At 38.9% G+C, this 24422-nt stretch overlaps 1 protein-coding gene across 1 annotated transcript in view; it reads right to left on the reverse strand.

The window, feature by feature from the left end:
- dock2 (dedicator of cytokinesis 2) overlaps positions 1 to 24422 on the reverse strand; it is a 350017-nt gene that overhangs the window by 259940 nt on the left and 65655 nt on the right. The window contains exons 14-15 of the mRNA XM_031898788.1: positions 22886 to 23001; positions 4410 to 4508 (exon numbers count right to left, since the gene is read on the reverse strand). Of these exons, the coding sequence (XP_031754648.1) occupies positions 4410 to 4508; positions 22886 to 23001 (215 nt within the window). The remainder of the gene's footprint in view (positions 1 to 4409; positions 4509 to 22885; positions 23002 to 24422) is intronic.

Genomic DNA, 24422 nt, shown 5'->3' on the forward strand with positions numbered 1-24422 from the left:
CTAGTGTTGTATCTGGTTTTTCCTTGATTTCTGACCAAAGCGCTGACTTCTGCAAGGGACTGCGGCCACAATTTTCCATGTAGAAAGAGAAGAGTGGTGTCTCTGAATAGCTGAAGGTGTGCACTTTTCGTAAATATATAGATTGTGGGGGTATCTCACAGGTAGGGGGGGTTATCACTGAAAAACTGCAGGTAGTGCACATAGAGCGCAGCCCCCAAAATTTCAACTGAAATTCCCCTTATGCATTGCCCCTGTTTTGGGGCATTTGGTGGCCACGTCTTTATGTGCACCCATACATATGGGGTATCGTTTTATTCAGGGGAACTTGCAGATTGATGGTTAGTAAGTTTTTGGTAGTTGCCATGGAGATTTTGGGGAGAAATCTAGGTTTGTATCTGGTTTTTCCTTGATTTCTGACCAAAGCGCTAACTTCTGCAAGGGACTGCGGCCACAATTTTCCATGTAGAAAGAGGAGAGTGGCGTCTCTGAATAGCTGAAGGTGTGCACTTTTCAGAAATATATAGTTTGCGGGGGTTATTTCACAGGTATGGGGGTGTTTAGACTAAATAACTGCAGATAGAGCACAGCCCCCCCTTATGCATTGCCCCTGTTTGGGGGCATTTGGTGGCCACGTCTTTATGTGCACCCATACATATGGGGTATCGTTTTATTCAGGGGAACTTGCAAATTGAGGTTTAGTAAGTTTTTGGTAGTTGCCATGGAGATTTTGGGGAGAAATCTAGGTTTTTATCTGGTTTTTCCATGATTTCTGACCAAAATCTAGTGTTGTATCTGGTTTTTCCTTGATTTCTGACCAAAGCGCTGACTTCTGCAAGGGACTGCGGCCACAATTTTCCATGTAGAAAGAGAAGAGTGGTGTCTCTGAATAGCTGAAGGTGTGCACTTTTCGTAAATATATAGATTGTGGGGGTATCTCACAGGTAGGGGGGGTTATCACTGAAAAACTGCAGGTAGTGCACATAGAGCACAGCCCCCAAAATTTCAACTGAAATTGCCCTTATGCATTGCCCCTGTTTTGGGGCATTTGGTGGCCACGTCTTTATGTGCACCCATACATATGGGGTATCGTTTTATTCAGGGGAACTTGCAGATTGATGGTTAGTAAGTTTTTGGTAGTTGCCATGGAGATTTTGGGGAGAAATCTAGGTTTGTATCTAGTTTTTCCTTGATTTCTGACCAAAGCGCTGACTTCTGCAAGGGACTGCGGCCACAATTTTCCATGTAGAAAGAGAAGAGTGGTGTCTCTGAATAGCTGAAGGTTTGCACTTTTCGTAAATATATAGATTGTGGGGGTTATCTCACAGGTAGGGGGGGTTAACACTGAAAAACTGCAGGTAGTGCACATAGAGCGCAGCCCCCAAAATTTCAACTGAAATTGCCCTTATGCATTGCCCCTGTTTTGGGGCATTTGGTGGCCACGTCTTTATGTGCACCCATACATATGGGGTATCGTTTTATTCAGGGGAACTTGCAGATTGATGGTTAGTAAGTTTTTGGTAGTTGCCATGGAGATTTTGGGGAGAAATCTAGGTTTTTTATCTGGTTTTTCCTTGATTTCTGACCAAAATCTAGTGTTGTATCTGGTTTTTCCTTGATTTCTGACCAAAGCGCTGACTTCTGCAAGGGACTGCGGCCACAATTTTCCATGTAGAAAGAGAAGAGTGGTGTCTCTGAATAGCTGAAGGTGTGCACTTTTCGTAAATATATAGATTGTGGGGGTATCTCACAGGTAGGGGGGGTTATCACTGAAAAACTGCAGGTAGTGCACATAGAGCGCAGCCCCCAAAATTTCAACTGAAATTCCCCTTATGCATTGCCCCTGTTTTGGGGCATTTGGTGGCCACGTCTTTATGTGCACCCATACATATGGGGTATCGTTTTATTCAGGGGAACTTGCAGATTGATGGTTAGTAAGTTTTTGGTAGTTGCCATGGAGATTTTGGGGAGAAATCTAGGTTTGTATCTGGTTTTTTCTTGATTTCTGACCAAAGCGCTAACTTCTGCAAGGGACTGCGGCCACAATTTTCCATGTAGAAAGAGGAGAGTGGCGTCTCTGAATAGCTGAAGGTGTGCACTTTTCAGAAATATATAGTTTGCGGGGGTTATTTCACAGGTAGGGGGGGTTAACACTGAAAAACTGCAGGTAGTGCACATAGAGCGCAGCCCCCAAAATTTCAACTGAAATTGCCCTTATGCATTGCCCCTGTTTTGGGGCATTTGGTGGCCACGTCTTTATGTGCACCCATACATATGGGGTATCGTTTTATTCAGGGGAACTTGCAGATTGATGGTTAGTAAGTTTTTGGTAGTTGCCATGGAGATTTTGGGGAGAAATCTAGGTTTGTATCTAGTTTTTCCTTGATTTCTGACCAAAGCGCTGACTTCTGCAAGGGACTGCGGCCACAATTTTCCATGTAGAAAGAGAAGAGTGGTGTCTCTGAATAGCTGAAGGTTTGCACTTTTCGTAAATATATAGATTGTGGGGGTTATCTCACAGGTAGGGGGGGTTAACACTGAAAAACTGCAGGTAGTGCACATAGAGCGCAGCCCCCAAAATTTCAACTGAAATTGCCCTTATGCATTGCCCCTGTTTTGGGGCATTTGGTGGCCACGTCTTTATGTGCACCCATACATATGGGGTATCGTTTTATTCAGGGGAACTTGCAGATTGATGGTTAGTAAGTTTTTGGTAGTTGCCATGGAGATTTTGGGGAGAAATCTAGGTTTTTTATCTGGTTTTTCCTTGATTTCTGACCAAAGCGCTGACTTCTGCAAGGGACTGCGGCCACAATTTTCCATGTAGAAAGAAAAGAGTGGTGTCTCTGAATAGCTGAAGGTGTGCACTTTTCAGAAATATATAGTTTGTGGGGGTTATTTCACAGGTAGGGGGGGTTAACACTGAAAAACTGCAGGAAGTGCACATAGAGCGCAGCCCCCACATTTTTAGCTGTAATTGCCCTTGTGCATTGCCCCTGCTTTGGAGTGTTTGGTGCCCATGTCTTTATGTGCACCCATACATATGGGGCATCATTTTATTCAGGAGAAGTTTGTCTTTCAAATATGCCTTTGTTAGAAAATTTTTATGATATTTTTTTTTGTCAAATCCACATTTGATCATGCGTCCAAGTTTACGTTTTAGAAAAAAAAAAAAAATGTCATAAAAAGTTCCAAATTTCACAATGCACTGACAAAAGGTATTTGGCTTTTGAGTGAAAACTACATTGCACCTAGAAACCTGAAGGTCTGTAGTTTCTAAAGATACCAAACATGAGGGGATATTTTAGATTTACATATAAGTTATGCTGCATTAACTGTTACAAGCGCTTTTCTGCTTTGTTCTGGTGTGATATTGTACTAAGTATTGCCTTAGTTTGGGGGTTACTTCTGGACAGGAACTGTGGGGTACCACCACATATTTGGTATCGTTGGACTTGGGAGTATCAGGGCTTTTACAAACAATAAAAAAAAGTGAGTAAAATTAACTTTTCTATGGAAAAAAACCTCAAAATATACAGAAATTTTTCATAATTTTATTTTTTTTTTACATATTTCACCCAAAATACACATCATATCTCCAGAAAAGTTATAAAATTTGGTATGTATGTCGAAGCCCAATTAGTGACGAAAAAAACGATATATAATTTCCCTAGTTTCGTGGAGGTTTTCCTACCAAAAAACATTGTTAAAGTGAATGAGTACAAAATGCTTAAAAAACGTCTGGCACTGGGGGGAACCGAAATGACGAATTCGGCTGGCACTTAAAGGGTTAAACCCAATAGGACTGTTTTGGCTCCAATAAGGATTAATTATATCGTAGTTGGGATCAAGTACAAGGTACTGTTTTATTTAGAGAGAAAAGAAAAATCAGGTTTAAAAATGTGAATTATTTGATTAAAATGGAGTCTATGGGAGATGGTGTTTCCGTAATTCAGAACTTTCTGGATAATGGGTTTCCGGATAAGGGGTCCGATACCTGTAATACCCCATAATGATGGCTATCCCTATGAGCTGCAGGATGTTTAATTTTATTATTACAGTAAACGCTTGAAAGCATCTGTGAATACAGCTTTTTTCCCAGTAAGCCAAGATACAGATATAAGTTACCAAATGTGATTAAATTGTTGCAATATTTAGGGGATAAAAAAACGCTGTTATTCCCTCTATCTCTTACCTTATTTGTCTGCCTTATTTGTGAGAGGCAGGGAATACACATTGCATGTAAATTAACTGCAGTTTATTGCCTGATTTGTTGTAGCAAATAATGAAGTATCTGGCATTCTGCTATTTACCAACTTCATAGATTGCTTTTAAATAATGCTGTCATTTGAATGAAGGAACAGTGGCAATTTCCCATATAAATTCCAAATGATAAATGTTTTCCATCATACCTTTATGGTTTCCATCCAACGCGGCTGTTTGATTTGATAGTAGAGAACGGATCTATATTCACTCACGGGTTTGTCTCCCGCTCCTGAGCAAATTGCATTCTGAATGCAAAAAAGAAAAAAAAATGTGCAATGAATCTTGTTTATTATTTGCCAACTTAGCAAATTTAATGAAATGACTTTTTTAAGTTTAAGGTCACAATTAGTAAATATTTAGGTTTCTCACTGTTTTTACATATAAGTATATGCACTGAAAAAGTATTTATGTGAAAAAAGAAGTGTAAAAAGAACAAGATATGTCTCTAAATAAAGGAAGCTAACCATTAAATTAACTATGCATTAAACAGTAAATTTACATTTACAAGTTTCAAGTGCTTAATTACTAGGAATGCACTCAATCCAAACACTTTGCATCATCCAAATGTTGAATATTCCAGAAAGGATTTGGACAAAAAGCAAACCAGGGGTTCATTTACAAATACAGATGCTACATTGCACCTGCTACCCATATCAGCCAATCAGATATTTGCTTTCAGTTTCCAAATTGTTCTAAATTGTAGAATGAAATTCAAAGTTAATTGATAACTGCCCTCATGCAATTTAATAATTATGTTAGTACAGGTATGGGACCTGTTATCCAGAATGCTTGGGACCTGGGGTTTTCCAGATAACGGGTCTTTTTGTAATTCAGATCTCCTACCTTAAGTTTGCTAATAAAATTATTTAAACAGTAATTAAACCCAATAGGATTGTTTTAGCTCCAATAAGGATTAATTATATCTTAGTTGGGATCAAGTACAAGGTACTGTTTTATTATTACAGAGAAAAGGGAAATCATTTTTAAAAATGTGAATTGTTTGATTAAAATGGAGTCTATGGGAGATGGCCTTTCCGTAATTCGGAACTTTCTGGATAATGGGTTTCCAGATAAGGGGTCCGATCCCTGTACAAGTATGGTACCTGTTATCCAGAATACTTGGGACCTGGGGTTTCCGGATAAGGGGTCTTTCCATAATTTAGGTCTACTTAAGTTACTAAAAATCATATAAATGTTAAATATACCCAATAGGATTGTTTTGCTTCAATAAAGATTAATTATATCTTAGTTGGGATCAAGTACAAGGTACTGTTTTATTACTATAGAGAAAAAGGAAATCATTTAAAAAAAATTCGAATTATTTGCTTATAATGCAGTCTATGGGAGATGGCCTTTACGTAATTCGGAACTTTCTGGATAATGAATTTTCAGTTAAGGGCATAGGCGGATTTTCCATAAGGCTAGAGGAGGCTAAGCCTCCCCAAACCTGCTTGGCACATTAAAAAAAAACAAAAAAACCTTACTCCGTTTCTGCACTGTGCTGGAAATTTGTTCCTGCAAGCCCGTTTTACTGTGCTCCGATTGGATCTTTCTTCTTGTGGATTCTCCAATCAGAGCACAGCTTTCTTGACAGACACTAAAATTGACCAATCAGAGCACAGATGCACACAGGGATCGGGAGATTTTGCAAACTGGAAGCAATACAGAAATGAAGACTGAAAAGAAGAATCTGCAGCTGTAACTTTACTTAAGAACCAACTCCCAACTTTTGCTGCAGTTTTCATCCCACAGGTACTATACACAGGTACTATACACAGGTACTATACACAGGTACTATATCCAGGCACTATACAGTTCTAAAGAATCACTAGCTGACATTAAATTGTTTTTTGCCTGACCTGACATCTATAATAATTTATAATCTATCCCCTACCCTAACACATGGAGGGTAAGTTAACTCTTTCCCTCTGAAAAAGCTCATTGTGTGTTTATATATTTGTTGTTGTTTTTTGCACTTAATATTTTTTTTTTGTCATTGTTTTGTTCATTTATAGTAAGTTACAGTGGGGCCAATGTTGTGTATCAGTGCCAGTGTTATAGTGCCAGGGCCTGAATATCTGCCATCAGTACCCACTGTGTTTCGCTGTATATAATGTGCTGGTTTTGTAACTACGGACTGCGTCTCACTGTATATAATGGGGAGTCAGTACCCACTGCCTTTCTTGCTATAAAACTAACATAAACACATCTAAAGGGGTGGTTCACTTTTAAGTTAACCTTTAGTATGTTATAAAATGGCCTATTCCTAGCAACTTTGCAATTGGTCTTCCTAATTAATTTTTTGAATAATTTGCCTCTCTTCTGCCTCTATCCACATTTCAAATGGGGGCCAAAAAATATTGCTCTGTGAGGCTACAATTTTATTATTATTATAATTTTGTATTACTTATTTTTCCAAGTAGGCCCCTTAACTATTCATATTCCCATCTCTTGTTTAAACCACTACCTGGTTGCCAGGGTAAATAAGACCCTAGCAACCAGATAGCTGCTGAAATACCAAATGGAGAGCTGCTGAACAAAAAGCGAAATAACTGAAAAACCATTAAAAATAAAAGTGAATTCGAATGCGAACTAGCCCTTGAAGCTAACTGATCACAAACATAAATGTATAGAGAACCCCTAACAAAAGTGCACGTATGATTGCTTTTACATCCTAAACATTTTAGGGTAAAAAAATGCACCCCCACCCGCACTTTTGTACAGTATCCCTGGGAGTCAGTGGGAATGGCAAGAGGTAGTTGGGAGGTTAACTTTTTATGCCAGCAGCGAATCCACTAAGTCTCACATTAGCTGTAGGTCAGTCTGTGTATGAGCCATCTTTAGCCTCCCCAAACAAAAAAGTCACCCTCCGCCTATGATGGTAGACAGGCTTTCCGTTATTCGGAGCTTTCTGGATATCGGGTTTCCGGATAAGGGATCCCATACCTGTATATATATATATATATATATATATTTATTTATATAATAGCAAATGTAGTGCCCATTGGCAATGATGGAGATGGTGATGGCAATTTTAACTCAGTGCACTATATGCAAGTTAACATTGCTGCTTAACAGGGGACTATGGGTGGGGACAGTAGAGGAAGCCCCATTATTTGGTGAAGAGTTGTTAGTCTATTCGCACTGGTGCTTTTAATTTGGAACCCATTAGCCAGACAAACCATGACAAACTTTGTCATGATCCCCAGCCAAACAAATGGCCATATAGACAGCTCCTTGTACAAAGCATGGCTGGGCAGGATGGCAGGAAATAACAGGATCCGCACATTAGTGACAGGCACAGTATGGCCCCCAACATTTCATGACAGGTACAGAAATAACCTCTAACATTATTTAACAGGCACAGTTTGGCCCCCAGCATTTCATGATAAGCACAACGTGGCCACTAACAGGTCATGATTATATGCAATAAGAGGTTTCATTGTTTCATGTTTCATTATGTACCATACTTTTCTACTGACTATGTGCCTTTTTCTGTTTTTATTTTACCCCAAATGTACCCTGGTGTTGTGTCTTATAGGCACCTGGAAAGCAGAGAATTCTAGTTATTGCTAATAACAAAAGTGTAAGCTGTGCTCACTTTAAACATGTTTATAGTATTAATGCCCAGTGAAGGTGTGCGCACAGTATTCATATAAATGGAAAAAGATTCTCTCCATTTGTTGACAGGGTAAGAGAATCAGCAAGGCAAGGGAATCAATTCCACAGTCTTTAAATATACGAAACTGTATACTCAGGAGCACCTCTTCACTAAGCAGATGGTGGTTGAATGCATTTTTTATTACAATGTATTTCTGCAGAATGAAAAGAAAATAGGGCTTTACATTCATAAGTTTTTACTGAAATGCATATATTACTTTCTGTGGTCAAGGATACTCAATCCTAAACCTTATAGCATTCATTCTGCGTATAATTGCACTTATGCATACTGTACAAGGGCGAGTGCTCATACTTTGTGGATGTGCCACAGACTTCTCTACTCATTGCCAGAGAACTGCACCAGCAATTTAAGACCAGCAGAAGTCCTGTTGCTTTTGTGGACTGAGGAGAATATTTAGGCTGATCTCTGTAAATAACACAAAAAACTAAAAGGTGTGTGAGAGATAAGCTCTCTTTGGAATCTGTGAGTCTGAAGATAAAATGCAGCCAAACATTTAACATTAAAGGAGACATATCCTATAAAAACTTATAATGTACCAGGGAATTATACTCCTCTAGATATAGAAGGATTGTGCTAAAAAAGTTGTGTTTCGGGCTGATTTATTGAGAAATTCGCCCAAAACCCCACTAGCCCTGCCCATCTGTTCCACTTCCTGCTGGCTGAATTCTCTGGACGAGCTGGGGAGCCGGCGGCCCTCCGTACCCTGCACTGTAGGATAGGAACCAATCAGCAGCTAGACTGACCTGATAGGGAACTGAAGCCTGTCTGTGCTTGTGTGACTGCAGGATTGTGATTGGCTCTCCCCCTCCTACTGTGCTTCTGGCAGGGACCGTTGGGACACGCCCACCCCTCATTTCAAACTCAGACAGAGAAGTGATAGGATCTATAGGGAGCTCCAATAAAGGGGCCATTGTTACAGATAGGATTAATGTTTAGCCCAATGTATATTATTCATAATTGCCTACAGGGTTAGGGGTTTTCCTTTATCCAATATGTCTCCTTTAACAAAGTACAAGTATGGGATCAGAATTTTAAAACTGACCTTTTTCTCTGTAGTAATAAAACAGTACCTTGTACTTGATCCCAACTAAGATATAATTACCCCTTATTGGGGGCAGAACAGCCCTATTGGGTTTATTTAATGGTTAAATGATTCCCTTTTCTCTGTAATAATAAAACAGTACCTGTACTTGATCCCAACTAAGATATAATTACCCCTTATTGGGGGCAGAACAGCCCTATTGGGTTTATTTAATGGTTAAATGATTCCCTTTTCTCTGTAATAATAAAACAGTACCTGTACTTGATCCCAACTAAGATATAATTACCCCTTATTGGGGGCAGAACAGTCCTATTGGGTTTATTTAATGGTTAAATGATTCCCTTTTCTCAGTAATAATAAAACAGTACCTGTAATTGATCCCAACTAAGTTATAATTAATCGTTATTGGAGGCAAAACAATCCCATAGGGTTTAATTAATGTTTTATTGATTCTTATAAAGGATACCCTTGGTCCCGAGCATTCTGGATAACGGGTTCTATATCTGTATATCATAATGGAGAGGTTGTTCATGACCACAAATGCAGTTATACGTTTGCAATCTTCCTCACAGTCAGTTGTGGGTTATTTAAAGATACTCGCATCAAAATGCGCTCTTTGCAATTCTATATAGTTGCACTCAACACTCGGTCCTTCCTGCCTCTTATTCCAAATGGAGCTCTGCTTATTGATGCAGGGGAACCCTGGAGCAACCATTCCCTCCCTGCATCAATAGGCGCAGCGCACTTGTGTCTAAAGAATCAGATGCAGATATCACTTACACTTACAAAGTGCATGGGCAGTTGCATTTATTCTGACAAATCAGGCACAACTGTGTCAGGCAAAACGCCATTGCATCAAATGAAATTTGCCCAAAACAAACTTACTTTTTTTAAAATTTTAGATGGCCACAGTGCCGAATTTCTTTAATTACAAAAACAAACACAATTTAAAATTTTCATATACATTATGGCATTATTTAAGTTAAAATTGTAATCACATTTCTGTGAGACAAATCACCAAATTATACAGACTGAATTAGAAAAATTAAGTTAGACATAATTTCATGTATTCTGGTAACAAAAAACTGACTATAACTAATAATAAAGGAACATTGTCATAAAAAAGTTTTTATTATTACTTCAACTATAGTTCAACATTTTATTTTAAGCAGAAATTCCCTCCATCATTCATGCAAATGCAGCAGCTTCTATTGTGTGATCGCCATGGCAACACCATTATGACATCATCACTATATAACCACCTGCTCATTAGTATGCGGTAACAGTGTTGTGATGTCATAATGTGAGCATTGTGACATCACAAGTGAAAAGCTACTTAACCCCTGAGACTGACAGCACAGCTCAGTTCGAAGTGTTGACTCGCTTCGGACAACACCTGCTGACCTACAGCTCAGCAACATGAATTTCCAAATTCTTTTTTCTTTTATAATCCTATTACAACAATTTTTTCTTTCCTATGATCCTTCAACATTTTTGTATAACGAAATTGAAAGACATGAAGAATTAGGACTAGGAAATATTGGACAAATGAGAGATACTGATGAGATACTGACTTCAGTAATCCTCATGATCCTTTTGATACTTTCATTGGCAGTTACCTTTGACTGGACTGTTAGCCATTACTGGAAACATCCCAACAGCAGGAGGATGGGTTTGGCTCTTCTATTTGCAATGATTGTATTCAAACCAGATTTTTATTCTCAGCATTACCTATTTTCCATCTGTCTCCTGCTTGTATTTACATCGGTGGTAGCCATTTACTGGTATTTAAGTTATACCCCACAGGCACCTACCACTTTTAAGAACCCTGCATGTTGTTCTAGCCAGACCAGCCATAGAGTTCATCTAGAAGAGAGACCTCTGGTTGGAGTAAGTGAGCCCAGCCATAGAGTTAATCTAGAAGAGAGACCTCTGGTTGAAGTAAGTGAGACCAGCCATAGAGTTCCTCTAGAAGAGAAACCTGTGGTTGAAGAAGGCTTATTGAGAGAAGACGAATTAAAACAACGTCTTGCACAGAGAAGTCTGAGAATATTTATCGCCACGTGGAATATGAATGGACAAAAGGATCTTCCTGACAGACTGGATGATTTCCTATTTCCATCCGGCGCTGAAGCTGCTCAAGACCTTTATGTCATTGGAACACAAGAAGGCTGCCCAAACAGGCGGCAATTTGAGAACCGACTGCAGCGGACACTTGGACATGGTTATGTCCTGCTCCACTCAGCAGCTCACGGAGTCCTGTACATGTCACTGTTTATGAGACGAGATCTCGTGCGGTTCTGCTCACAGGCTGAATCTGCAAAAGTGACCACGAGGTTCTTCCCAATGATTAAGACCAAAGGGGCTTTGGCTGTTTCATTTACATTTTTCGGAACATCATTCCTTTTCATCAGCTCCCACTTTGCGGCAGGAGATTCCAAAGTGAAGAAAAGGATCCAGAATTATGAGAAAATTATCAAAGACCTGCAGCTCCCTAAAAAAGTTCCTCTCACAAACCCGAATTGCTCTCATCCCGATGATGTGACAAGTCGGTTTGATGAGGTGTTCTGGTTCGGGGACTTCAATTTCCGCTTGAGCAAGAGTCGAACGGAAATGAATTCTATACTAGAGAACATTCCTCAGAATGATGTGAGTTCCCTCCTACAGTATGACCAGCTGTCAGAAGAGGTAAATAAAGGGACTCTATTCAGAGGATTTAAGGAAGCGGACATCCATTTCTTTCCCACATATAAATTTGACATCGGCTCGGATGTTTATGACACCAGTGGGAAACAGAGGACACCTTCCTATACAGACCGAGTGATGTACAAGAGCCGCCATGAGGACGACATCCTTGTTCTGAAATATGGTTCTTGTGCTCGTATGAAGCAATCAGACCACAAACCTGTTTTTGGTGTTTATAAAGTATGGATACGGAAGCACCATTCCCCTGGCTGAAGGACTGTGTGCCAGAGACTAAAAATCAGAAAGGAGTAAAAACGACAGTGAAGTTAAGAAAACCAACGCTGTCTATTGGCATGGGTAGGGATGGAGGGGCCAATTCAAAGTGTGTTAAAGACTTTGTGTGTGCAGCAGACAAAAACACGCTTGTCGATATCCTCCTTAAGGAACAGAGTGAAAATCGCCAGTGCTGGTGTTTTAACCCGTCATAATGCCAGCAATGAGAGGGATGGAAGGAGGTGATTTCACAAGTCACTGCACAAGCAAAAGGATAAACTTGCTACTTGCACCACCACACCCGTCCCGTTAATGAGAATCAGACTGTGAGACCAGTGCTTTGGTCAAGAGAACTTTTCTCAAGAAACGCAGCCATGCATAAAAAATGGGACCAAGGTAAATCGTCAGGACCAACATATATGGGTTTACCTTGATGTGGTATGGTGGCTTGTCAGTTTTATGATCACAACACTGTGATCTAAAAACATGTGAGATATATTTGCAAAATAAAGGTATTAAGCATAGTCATTTACATGAGTGTCTCAATCATTTGTTGGATTTTTTAAATTAATGTTCTAATACACGGAGGGGGGTGCCTTAGTCTGAACCAAAGGCACTAAATTTGCCCAGGAGCAGTAACCCATTACAGCCAATCAGCAGGTAGTGTTAACTGGTCACTTGTTTAAAAATAAACTCTTATTGGTTGCTGTTAGCTACTGCTTCTGGGCAAACTTAGTGCCTTTTATTACATATGGGTTTAAGTCCACCCCTTCCACTCTCATGGACATATTTATTATAGTGTGTAAGCCATTAAACAAATCTTTGCTTATTTTTTCTAACTTGTCGGTAACCGTTTAAATCTTCGGTTGAGGCTGTGGTTGCCTTGAGCTTCTACAGAAGCCCAAAACATAATGTATAACATTTCTGCCCTAATTCTTTGGTTAGGCTTTAGTTCTCCTTTAAAAAAAGAAAGAAAGTGGCCTCCCTTCCCACTTCTGAACCACAATACAGTAGACCCCTAATACTGCCCCTTTTGCCTCCCCTGCTTAACAGTGCCCTGGAGCTTTTGTGAGTTTGGATGTATGAGATTGACTATCCTTTTCCAGTGAGCACCAGGTGATTTTGATTGCATGACCTGAGTGCCATGTTAGTACAAGCGGCCAATTAATAGTATCTGTTAATTGGTTGCTATGGGCGATTGCATCTGGACAACTGTAGTGCCATTTATTGCATAACAGCATTAGCCTGTTACACATTTTTAAAGAGTTAATGGTGTTTAATAAATTACCCCCATACAGTTCTAACATGAGCCACTTTGAATCTAACTTGGTAACTGTATAAATAAGCATGGTATTTTTATATTTGAGTTCTAATATACCTGTACTGGAAAAACAAACAGAAAATTAGGAAGAGGATGATATGTAAAACATGTTGGAGGTGGAAGTACTAAGCATACAAGGGCTGATTTACAAATGCTGGTGCCTGTGTCTAGTGTGGTGGCGTTAACCCTTTTACTGCCAGCTGCTTTGGTCAAAACGGAACTTGTATTGCCAGACAGTTTTTGAACATTTTGCACGTTTCACTTTAGGGGCCTTTCCTCGGGGGGACTTTTAGTTTACCCAGGAAAACAATATATTGTTTTTTTTCAGAACAACCTAAGCTTTCAAAATATGGTAGAATTTTTGTGTAATTCCAATTCTGTAACAAGATATAGGCTTCTAAATGTCTAAAACTGCAAAAAAAAATCTAATTTTCCATAATATAAACACACATACTAGAAAGAAAAATTATATTATGCACGAATATACAACTGATTTGGAAAGTCCCATGTCTCCTGAACGTGCCAATACCAAATATATAGTTTTATGGAGAGTTCTCACTTGTATAGGTCAAAAACTCCCAGCAGTACACTACCAAATTTCCAAAGCACTGCTCCAGAAAGCTGCATACTTTAGATTTCAAGGCCAAAAATTCCACTAACAGAAGGTTTATCCCAGAAAATTGTACATTTTTGGAATGAACTGATTCTGGGGAATACAAAATAGGCACAACTGTCTGTTTATTCCAAACTATCAAGTCGCAATGCTTTCCTAAAGTTATTGGTTTTTATCAAAATTTGTGATTTTTTTTTTAAAAATTGCTTCAAAGCTTCCAGTCTATAGTATCTTATCTCCTACAGGTCATAAAGTAACCAAATAAAACACCCTAAATATGAACGCCAGGGGTCCACTGAACAGTTTGATGCCCAATATGTATAGGTTTACCTAAGTATGTGGCATGTAGGGGCCCCAATGGGAACATACCCCCATATGATCTATCATTTCAGCTCCTGCAAAATCAACACATTTACATCTTTTATGTGGGATAATGCTACAAAAAAGTACACTCACCCCAGAAAGCCATATATTTTAGGAAAGTACACATCCCCCCAAATCTATAATGGGTAAACATTTCTTTTTGCTCCAAAGTACCAAGCTGTAAAGCTTTCCTAAGTTTGCAGATTTATATGACATTTAGAAAATCACATAAAAATGTTGCAATTTGCCGCATTTATCTCTCACAATTTCTTGATAAAGATCAGATAAAGGCAGCTCACCCCAAATAGGAACACCTATGGTCTACTGAACAGTTTGAGGCCCAATATGCATAGATATACCAAAGTCTGCGGTATGTACTGAACCCAAAATGAAAATAGCGCATAAGGATTTCTCGCCTGCAAACTCAGCTTTTGCACACAGAGCCCCCTGTCAGTGTATTATGTGCCAAAACTTCAGTGACCCCCACAAAACCATATATTTTTGGAAAGTGCACATTCTGATGAATTCAAAATAGGCAAAGTTATTTTTGGAAAGTACACATTCTGACAAATCCAACAAGGGTAAAGAGTCCTTTCTACACCAAAGTACCAATCTGCAGAGCTTTCCTAAAGTTATTGGTTTTTATGACATTTCAGAAAATCGCCTAAAAATGTTGCAGTTTGCCGCATTTATCTCACACAATTTCTTGCGTACAAAGGCAAATCACCCCAAATAGGAACACCAGAGGCCCAATATGCATAGATATACCAACGTCTGCGGTATATACTGACCCCAAAATGAAAATAGCGCATAAGAATTTCTCGCCTGCCAACTCAGCTTTTGCACACAGAGCCCCCTGTCAGTGTATTATGTGCCGAAACTTCCCCTAACTATACAGAGACCCCCACAAAACCATATATTTTTGGAAAGTGCACATTCTGATGAATTCAAAATAGGCAAAGTTATTTTTGGAAAGTACACATTCTGACAAATCCAACAAGGGTAAAGAGTCCTTTCTACACCAAAGTACCAATCTGCAGAGCTTTCCTAAAGTTATTGGTTTTTATGACATTTCAGAAAATCGCCTAAAAATGTTGCAGTTTGCCGCATTTATCTCACACAATTTCTTGCGTACAAAGGCAAATCACCCCAAATAGGAACACCAGAGGCCCAATATGCATAGATATACCAACGTCTGCGGTATATACTGACCCCAAAATGAAAATAGCGCATAAGAATTTCTCGCCTGCCAACTCAGCTTTTGCACACAGAGCCCCCTGTCAGTGTATTATGTGCCGAAACTTCCCCTAACTATACAGAGACCCCCACAAAACCATATATTTTTGGAAAGTGCACATTCTGATGAATAGGCAAAGTTATTTTTGTACGCCAAAGTTACACCTGGCAAAGCTACGCTGAAAACAGATTAGGAACACTTATACAGGGATAAAATGCGATAAAACCACAAAAATTGTGCAAATCAGTGAAACATCAAAATAAGTCACATGACAATGTAATAAGTGGTCAGAATATCTAATCCAATAGTCACGCTGTCAAAATAAACAGTTTTTAGGTAAAAGAAACTAAAAACAAAGTGGTAAAATAAAAAAAAAACAAAACAAAAAAAACAACCAAAGTGTTTGTGTATACATGTGTGTAAATGTGTAAAAGTTGTGTTGTAGTGTGTAAGTGTGTTATATGAGTGTAAGTAAGTGTATAAAAGTGTGAAAAATGAAAAAAAAAAAAAACTGCTAAAATGTGTGCTGTAAGTGTGTATGTAAGTGTGTGTGTAAGTATGTAAATGAAAAAAAAAAAGTCCTTACCTGTCCTGAAGACCCGATCGCCTCCGCCTCAGTGGGCCGGCTGGCAGGGGGGAAGAAGGAAGCAGTAAGCAGCAGACGCGATGCAAAAAATTGCGCATTATGGTGGGAATAATAGTAGGTGGAAGCGTCATAGGCAAATGGCCCTCTACACTATTAATACATATTTCTAATATTTACAGCTTTTGTTTCAAGGGGTAACTTTTGGAGAGAAATTGGTTAAAATTGTCCTCTGCAATTTGTGACACACACAGAAAAAATTATTGCACGCAAACAATTTGCTCCTTGCACTGATACAGGCATACAAACTATTTAAAAACGGCATTAAAAAATCTTGTCCCCCCCCCCCAAAAAAAAACCTACAATAAATTAAACAAAACACTGATATTAGGGATCAGTTTCAACTGAATTTAATGCTTTGCTGTATATTTTCTCCTCCTCCTGAGCCGGACTGGGTAAAGTGCCCCAAAGTGGTTTATAAGGTAGCCAAGGTTTAAAATCCCATAATTATACTTTTTGATTTATTCTATATTGGCTGGGGATAAAATCCTTTGATGTACAACTATGGGACCTGTTATCCAGAATGCTCGGGACCTGGGGTTTTCCAGATAAGCGAACTTTCTGTAATTTGGATCACAAAAAAAATCATTTAAACATTAATTAAACCCAATAGGATCTTTTGCCTCTAATAGGGATTAATTCTATCTTAGTTGGGATCAAGTACAGGTACTGTTTTATTATTACAGAGAAAAGGGAATCATTTAACCATTAAATAAACCCAATAGGGCTATTCTGCCTCTAATAAGGGGTAATTATATCCTAGTTGGGATCAAGTATAGGTACTGTTTTATTACTACAGAGAAAAGGGAATCATTTAACCATTAAATAAACCCAATAGGGCTGTTCTGCCCCCAATAAGGGGTAATTATATCTTAGTTGGGATCAAGTATAGGTACTGTTTTATTACTACAGAGAAAAGGGAATCATTTAACCATTAAATAAACCCAATAGGGCTGTTCTGCCTCCAATAAGGGGTAATTATATCTTAGTTGGGATCAAGTACAGGTACTGTTTTATTATTACAGAGAAAAGGGAATCATTTAACCATTAAATAAACCCAATAGGGCTGTTCTGCCCCCAATAAGGGGTAATTATATCTTAGTTGGGATCATAGGCGGAGGGTGACTTTTTTGTTTGGGGAGGCTAAAGATGGCCCATACACAGACTGACCTACAGCTAATGTGAGACTTAGTGGATTCGCTGCTGGCATAAAAAGTTAACTTCCCAACTGCCTCTTGCCATTCCCGCTGACTCCCAGGGATACTGTACAACAGTGCGGGTGGGGGTGCATTTTTTTACCCTAAAATGTTTAGGATGTAAAAGCTTTCCTACGTGCACTTCTGTTAGGGGTTCTCTATACATTTGTGTTTGTGATAAGTTAGCTTAAAGGGGTAGTTCGCATTCGAATTCACTTTTATTTTTAATGGTTTTTCAGTTATTTAGCTTTTTGTTCAGCAGCTCTCCATTTGGTATTTCAGCAGCTATCTGGTTGCTAGGGCCTTATTTACCCTGGCAACCAGGTAGTGGTTTAAACAAGAGATGGGAATATGAATAGTTAAGGGGCCTACTTGGAAAAATAAGTAATACAAAATTATAATAATAATAAAATTGTAGCCTCACAGAGCAATATTTTTTGGCCCCCATTTGAAATGTGGATAGAGGCAGAAGAGAGGCAAATTATTCAAAAAATTAATTAGGAAGACCAATTGCAAAGTTGCTAGGAATAGGCCATTTTATAACATACTAAAGGTTAACTTAAAAGTGAACCACCCCTTTAGATGTGTTTATGTTAGTTTTATAGCAAGAAAGGCAGTGGGTACTGACTCCCCATTATATACAGTGAGACGCAGTCCGTATTTACAAACCCAGCACATTATATACAGTGAGAAGCAGTGGGTACTGATGGCAGATATTCAGGCCCTGGCACTATAACACTGGCACTGATACACAACATTGGCCCCACTGTAACTTACTATAAATGAACAAAACAATGACAAAAAAAAAAAATAGTAAGTGCAAAAAACAACAACAAATATATAAACACACAATGAGCTTTTTCAGAGGGAAAGAGTTAACTTACCCTCCATGTGTTAGGGTAGGGCAGGGGTAGGGAACCTATGGCTCACGAGCCAGATGTGGCTCTTTTGATGGCTGCATCTGGCTCGCTTCCAAATCATAAATAAAAAAAGGGGGGGCGTGGCCTGCGCTCGGCTGATAGAAGGCGTGTTCTAAGCCACGCCCTCCTCCGCATCCGGCATCCTTACCATGCTGCACTTGAACCAGAGCCCAGGGAACTGAGAGGGACATTGGAGCAGAAAACTGTGACAGTTCTCGCTTGAATTGAAAATAAAATGTGGCCTGTTGGCGCTACAAAGAGCTTGATAAAAGGTCTTATGTGACCTGAAACGTTGCTGCTGTTGTTGTTTTCCCCAAAAAACTTTGCAATAAAGGCATTTTAATCTACAAAGACAAGAGGTGCTGTTCCTGTTCTTCTGTACGGGGCTACAAAGAGAAGCCAACTGTGCTAGGTAGCCCTCTAGCTATACCACTAACAAGCCATATTGAACAGCTAAAGGTGACACCCACCCTACCTTGCCCCTCAGCATCTGCGGCCGAACGGGTCTGAAGCTGCATCGTCCTCCACAGGCAGCAGCAAATCGAGGCCCCGGCTTTGGCCTAGCTCTATTGGCCATTGTATGGCTCTCACGGAATTACATTTTAAAATATGTGGTGTTTATGGCTCATTCAGCCAAAAAGGTTGCCGACCCCTGGGGTAGGGGATAGATTATAAATTATTATAGATGTCAGGTCAGGCAAAAAACAATTTAATGTCAGCTAGTGATTCTTTAGAACTGTATAGTACCTGTGTATAGTGCCTGTGTATAGTGCCTGGGTATAGTACCTGTGCATAGTACCTGGGTATAGTACCTGTGGGATGAAAACTGCAGCAAAAGTTGGGAGTTGGTTCTTAAGTAAAGTTACAGCTGCAGATTCTTCTTTTCAGTCTTCATTTCTGCATTGCTTCCAGTTTGCAAAATCTCCCGATCCCTGTGTGCATCTGTGCTCTGATTGGTCAATTTTAGTGTCTGTCAAGAAAGCTGAAATCCACAAGAAGAAAGATCCAATCGGAGCACAGCAAAACGGGCTTGCAGGAACAAATTTCCAGCACAGTGCAGAAACGGAGTAAGGTTTTTTTGTTTTTTTTTAATGTGCAAGCAGGTTTGGGGAGGCTTAGCCTCCCCTAGCCTTATGGAAAATCCGCCTATGGTTGGGATCAAGTACAGGTACTGTTTTATTATTACAGAGAAAAGGGAATCATTTAACCATGAAATAAACCCAATGGGGCTGTTCTGCCCCCAATAAGGGGTAATTATATCTTAGTTGGGATCAAGTACAGGTACTGTTTTATTATTTATTTTTTAAAAATTGGAATTATTTGCTTAAAATGGAGTCTATGGGAGATGGACATCCCATAATTTGGAGCTTTCTGGATAACTGGTTTCCAGATAAGGGATCCTACACCTGCATTAAAGACAACAAGAAGTTCAAATGCTCAGCATATTCTCTTCACAATGCTTTTGTACTGTGTGCTGGGGAGGGGAGTTAGAGATAATATCCGATATTGCGCTATACAGCTGCAGCATAGATATATGGTTTGTCCCTGAAGAATAACACATTACGGGAGAGATTTATTAAGACATGAATGCTCCGAGCGTATTTTTGCTGATTTTTTTGCGCTTTTTTTGTTCACCCGCGCAACTGTTTCGTACGCTTGCGCGAAAAATTTGGAAAGGTTCTGCCACTGTTTACAATCATTCGGTATGAACATTTCGTGACTTTCGGATCGCCAATACGATATTATCGTGACCATAGGCGGATTTTCCATAAGGCTAGGGGAGGCTAAGCCTCCCCAAACCTGCTTGGCACATTAAAAAAAAACAAAAAAACCTTACTCCGTTTCTGCACTGTGCTGGAAATTTGTTCCTGCAAGCCCGTTTTGCTGTGCTCCGATTGGATCTTTCTTCTTGTGGATTCTCCAATCAGAGCACAGCTTTCTTGAAAGACAGTAACATTGACCAATCAGAGCACAGATGCACACAGGGATCGGGAGATTTTGCAAACTGGAAGCAGTGCAGAAATGAAGACTGAAAAGAAGAATCTGCAGCTGTAACTTTACTTAAGAACCAACTCCCAACTTTTGCTGCAGTTTTCATCCCACAGGTACTATACACAGGCACTATACACAGGCACTATACACAGGTACTATACACAGGTACTATACACAGGTACTATACACAGGTACTATACACAGGTACTATACAGTTCTAAAGAATCACTAGCTGACATTAAATTGTTTTTTGCCTGACCTGACATCTATAATAATTTATAATCTATCCCCTACCCTAACAGATGGAGGGTAAGTTAACTCTTTCCCTCTGAAAAAGCTCATTGTGTGTTTATACTGTATATTTGTTGTTGTTTTTTGCACATACTATTTTTTTTTGTCATTGTTTTGTTCATTTATAGTAAGTTACAATGGGGCCAATGCTGTGTATCAGTGCCAGTGTTATAGTGCCAGGGCCTGAATATCTGCCATCTGTACCCACTGTGTTTCACTGTATATAATGTGCTGGTTTTGTAACTACGGACTGCGACTCACTGTATATAATGGGGAGTCAGTACCCACTGCCTTTCTTGCTATAAAACTAACATAAACACATCTAAAGGGGTGGTTCACTTTTAAGTTAACCTTTAGTATGTTATAAAATGGCCTATTCCTAGCAACTTTGCAATTGGTCTTCCTAATTAATTTTTTTGAATAATTTGCCTCTCTTCTGCCTCTATCCAGATTTCAAATGGGGGCCAAAAAATATTGCTCTGTGAGGCTACAATTTTATTATTATTATAATTTTGTATGACTTATTTTTCCAAGTAGGCCCCTTAACTATTCATATTCCCATCTCTTGTTTAAACCACTACCTGGTTGCCAGGGTAAATAAGACCCTAGCAACCAGATAGCTGCTGAAATACCAAATGGAGAGCTGCTGAACAAAAAGCTAAATAACTGAAAAACCATTAAAAATAAAAGTGAATTTGAATGCGAACTACCCCTTTAAGCTAACTGATCACAAACACAAATGTATAGAGAACCCCTCACAGAAGTGCGCGTATGAATACTTTTACATCCTAAACATTTTAGGGTAAAAAAAAGCCCTCCCACCCGCACTTTTGTACAGTATCCCTGGGAGTCAGTGGGAACGGCAAGAGGCAGTTGGGAAGTTAACTTTTTATGCCAGCAGCGAATCCACTAAGTCTCACATTAGCTGTAGGTCAGACTGTGTATGGGCCATCTTTAGCCTCCCCAAACAAAAAAGTCACCCTCCGCCTATGGTTAAGGGGTCCTATAACTGTATATGAGGGTATTTGTCAATGTTTGGTTTTTCCAAAATAGAACATTTCGGAAGATTTTCGTTAAATTCCGTGGTTTTAGTTAAATTTCCATGGAAAAGCCATACTTTGCACAAAGAATACAAACATTTCGGAATTCTTTAAAGCTTTGGTAACACTTTCCTCGGGACTATCTTTTCGGCAGGTTTGATCTTTCGAGTACCATTGAGTCCTATGGAAATCTTCCAAAGCCAGAAAGGTTTTCATGGCATAACGAATTTTCGGCGTGAAAACATCGTGACTTTTGGAACGTAATTGTGATATTTTCGTACGAATGATTAAAGCATTTTCAAGACATTTTAGAACTTCAGAAATTATTGTGCTTACTCTGCATTTATACCATATTGTGTTTTAAGCCCAGAAAAAAATGGGATTTTAGTAAATGTGCCCCTTATAATCATGAAATTGTGGTTTAAAAAATGTGAATTTTGGATATTTATCAAGCAAAAAAAACGTAAAAAAAACTCTAATGTAGAACTTTGGCAACTGAAAGCTTGCAAAGTCATGAAGAAGTCAAGGAACAAACAATTTCGTCAATTCGAGTTTTTCAGAAATTAAGTATTCAAGGTCTTTGATTTTTTTTAATTCCTGTGAATTTATTTTATGCCAGTGTTTTAATAAATAATACGAATTTTGATAAATAAGCCTCCGCGTCTGGCTAACCACTAAATCCACAAAAATTCTGGATTCAGTGCATTCCAAGTCATTACAGAGCAAATGTGCTTTAGAATAACCTTTAGTACCAACACATTTACTGAAACAGAAGGAGGTGAGCTCTGTATAATGGTACTGCGGTTAAATGCAAAAAGTAATTTTTAAGTTCTAACATTTTCTGGCTTAGGTCAGTAAAAAAAAAAAAAAAAAGTACTGACAAGTGGCAGATTTAAGTTGGATTAATTAAAAAATGTTCTGGAAAGGGGAATGAGAAGGACAAAGTGATCAAAGAAAGATATAGACGACAACTTATTATGAAAGGCTGTACAAATTGCATTTGTTTCCCCATGAAAGCGATGTGATCGATGGGTAGACATATGCAAGGTCAATTAAAAAGGTGAAAAAATGTACAAGGTTACAAGAGAATCCATTAAGAACGGAGCATTATGGGATACTGAGTTCAAAGTGGTGGCAATGAGTTATTTATTGGCAGGGCTTCCAAAATTGAATGGCTGCTTTTATGGCAAATTAACTATAATTATTAATATATCTGTCAAAACGTAGTAGCACAAGCAGCTATGTTGGAGCCTGAGGGAATTGTATCCCTATTTTTTATAGAGAATAGAGTAATTAAAGAAAACAGCATCCTATGCATACATACCGGAATTATTTTTCCTTCTTCATCGCAAACGCACATAATAACTTCTACATTTCTCTGTGTAGCTCTGTCAAAGTCTCCTTGTAGCAGTGTAACATAAATGTCGTTTCTGACATCGCCTGTTAGAACAAAAGATCAGTGGTGTAAAATAGACCCCCCAAAAGGCACCGAATAATTGATTCCCTTTCATCAATTAAACAACTTAAGTATAAACACACCTAATTTAGTAAACTTTTTTTTTTCTTTTATTGGTGCACCAGTATCTGGGTGCTACAATAATACACAAGGACACTAGGCTGGGCAGGCTAGGAAAATAAACCTGAGAAAAAGACTTGGCCCAAAAGTGTTGTGCATAGCCTTTAAAGGGGAACTCCACCCAAACACAGCTTAAGCTTTTTGAAAAGTAAACATAATTTCAAGCAACTTTGCAATATAGATTCATTATGCAGCCGTTTCATGATTTTTAATGTATTAATATGGTTTGGAACCATTCCCTAAGCCCAGCCCCCTGTTCCCCTGCTGATCTGGCTGACTACTTTGAGACTCAAAGAATATGTAACAATAGTTTACTATCCTGCTTGCCTCTAGCCTGCATCCTCCAAATCTTGCAATTTCAACATCAAGGTTTTAGTCCCTCCACCCCGCCAGGACTGCAAATAAAGCAGGGTGTGTTGTGTGGGGTTCTTTAACAAATTTTGGTTTGGAAGCCAGTTACCCTTTAATAAGAATGGCACAATGTGTACTGTATTTGGAGAAATATTAATTTACAAACCAGATATTAAAAAATAAACACCCTCAAGTAGATACCCTTATTTTATATAAAGATAAAGCATTCACAGAATTCTACCTGTATGACCCAAGGAGCTGTTGAAAGGTGAGATGTATGCTAGCTATTGGCCAGTTCCTTAACAAACAGAATACATGCATTCATACATGAAATGTACAACATGCAGAAATAAGCCAAATGGTAACAGAAGTTATAACTTTGGTTTTAAGAAAGGGACTGAATTGAAACAGAGAGCGGAATATTTAATAAAAAGTCACTTTCAACCACAGTTTAAATGTGATTCATATACAGTAACATTGCAAAATGCATATGAACACAAAAACCTCTAATATACTTATAACTGTTATCTGTTCCTTCAAAAAAAAGTATGAATAAATACCATTTTTATACACTGAAATACAGTTGCAAAACAGTTCTTCTCTCTCTTTATCATTTGCAATCCTGGCTGGCAAGGAGGGACTAAAACACTGATGTTACAGATTGTACCGACTTCTCCACAGCTTACAGACAGCATACAAGAACTACATAACCGACAAAGCATTGTGCTGTCATGTTTCTTTCCTTATTGACATCATGTATGCAGGGAATTGTGGGATTTGGATGATGCAGGGTGAAGGGAGGCTGAGGAGACTACTTTTACATTTTATTGGAGTCTCAAAGTAGCCAGCCAGATCAGCAGGAGAACAGGGGGCTGGGCTTTAGGTAACTGTTCCAACCCACATAATTACATTAAAAATCATGAAAAGGCTGCAC

The sequence above is a fragment of the Xenopus tropicalis genome, chromosome 3 (assembly GCF_000004195.4).
Source record: "Xenopus tropicalis strain Nigerian chromosome 3, UCB_Xtro_10.0, whole genome shotgun sequence".
Lineage (NCBI taxonomy): Eukaryota > Metazoa > Chordata > Amphibia > Anura > Pipidae > Xenopus > Xenopus tropicalis.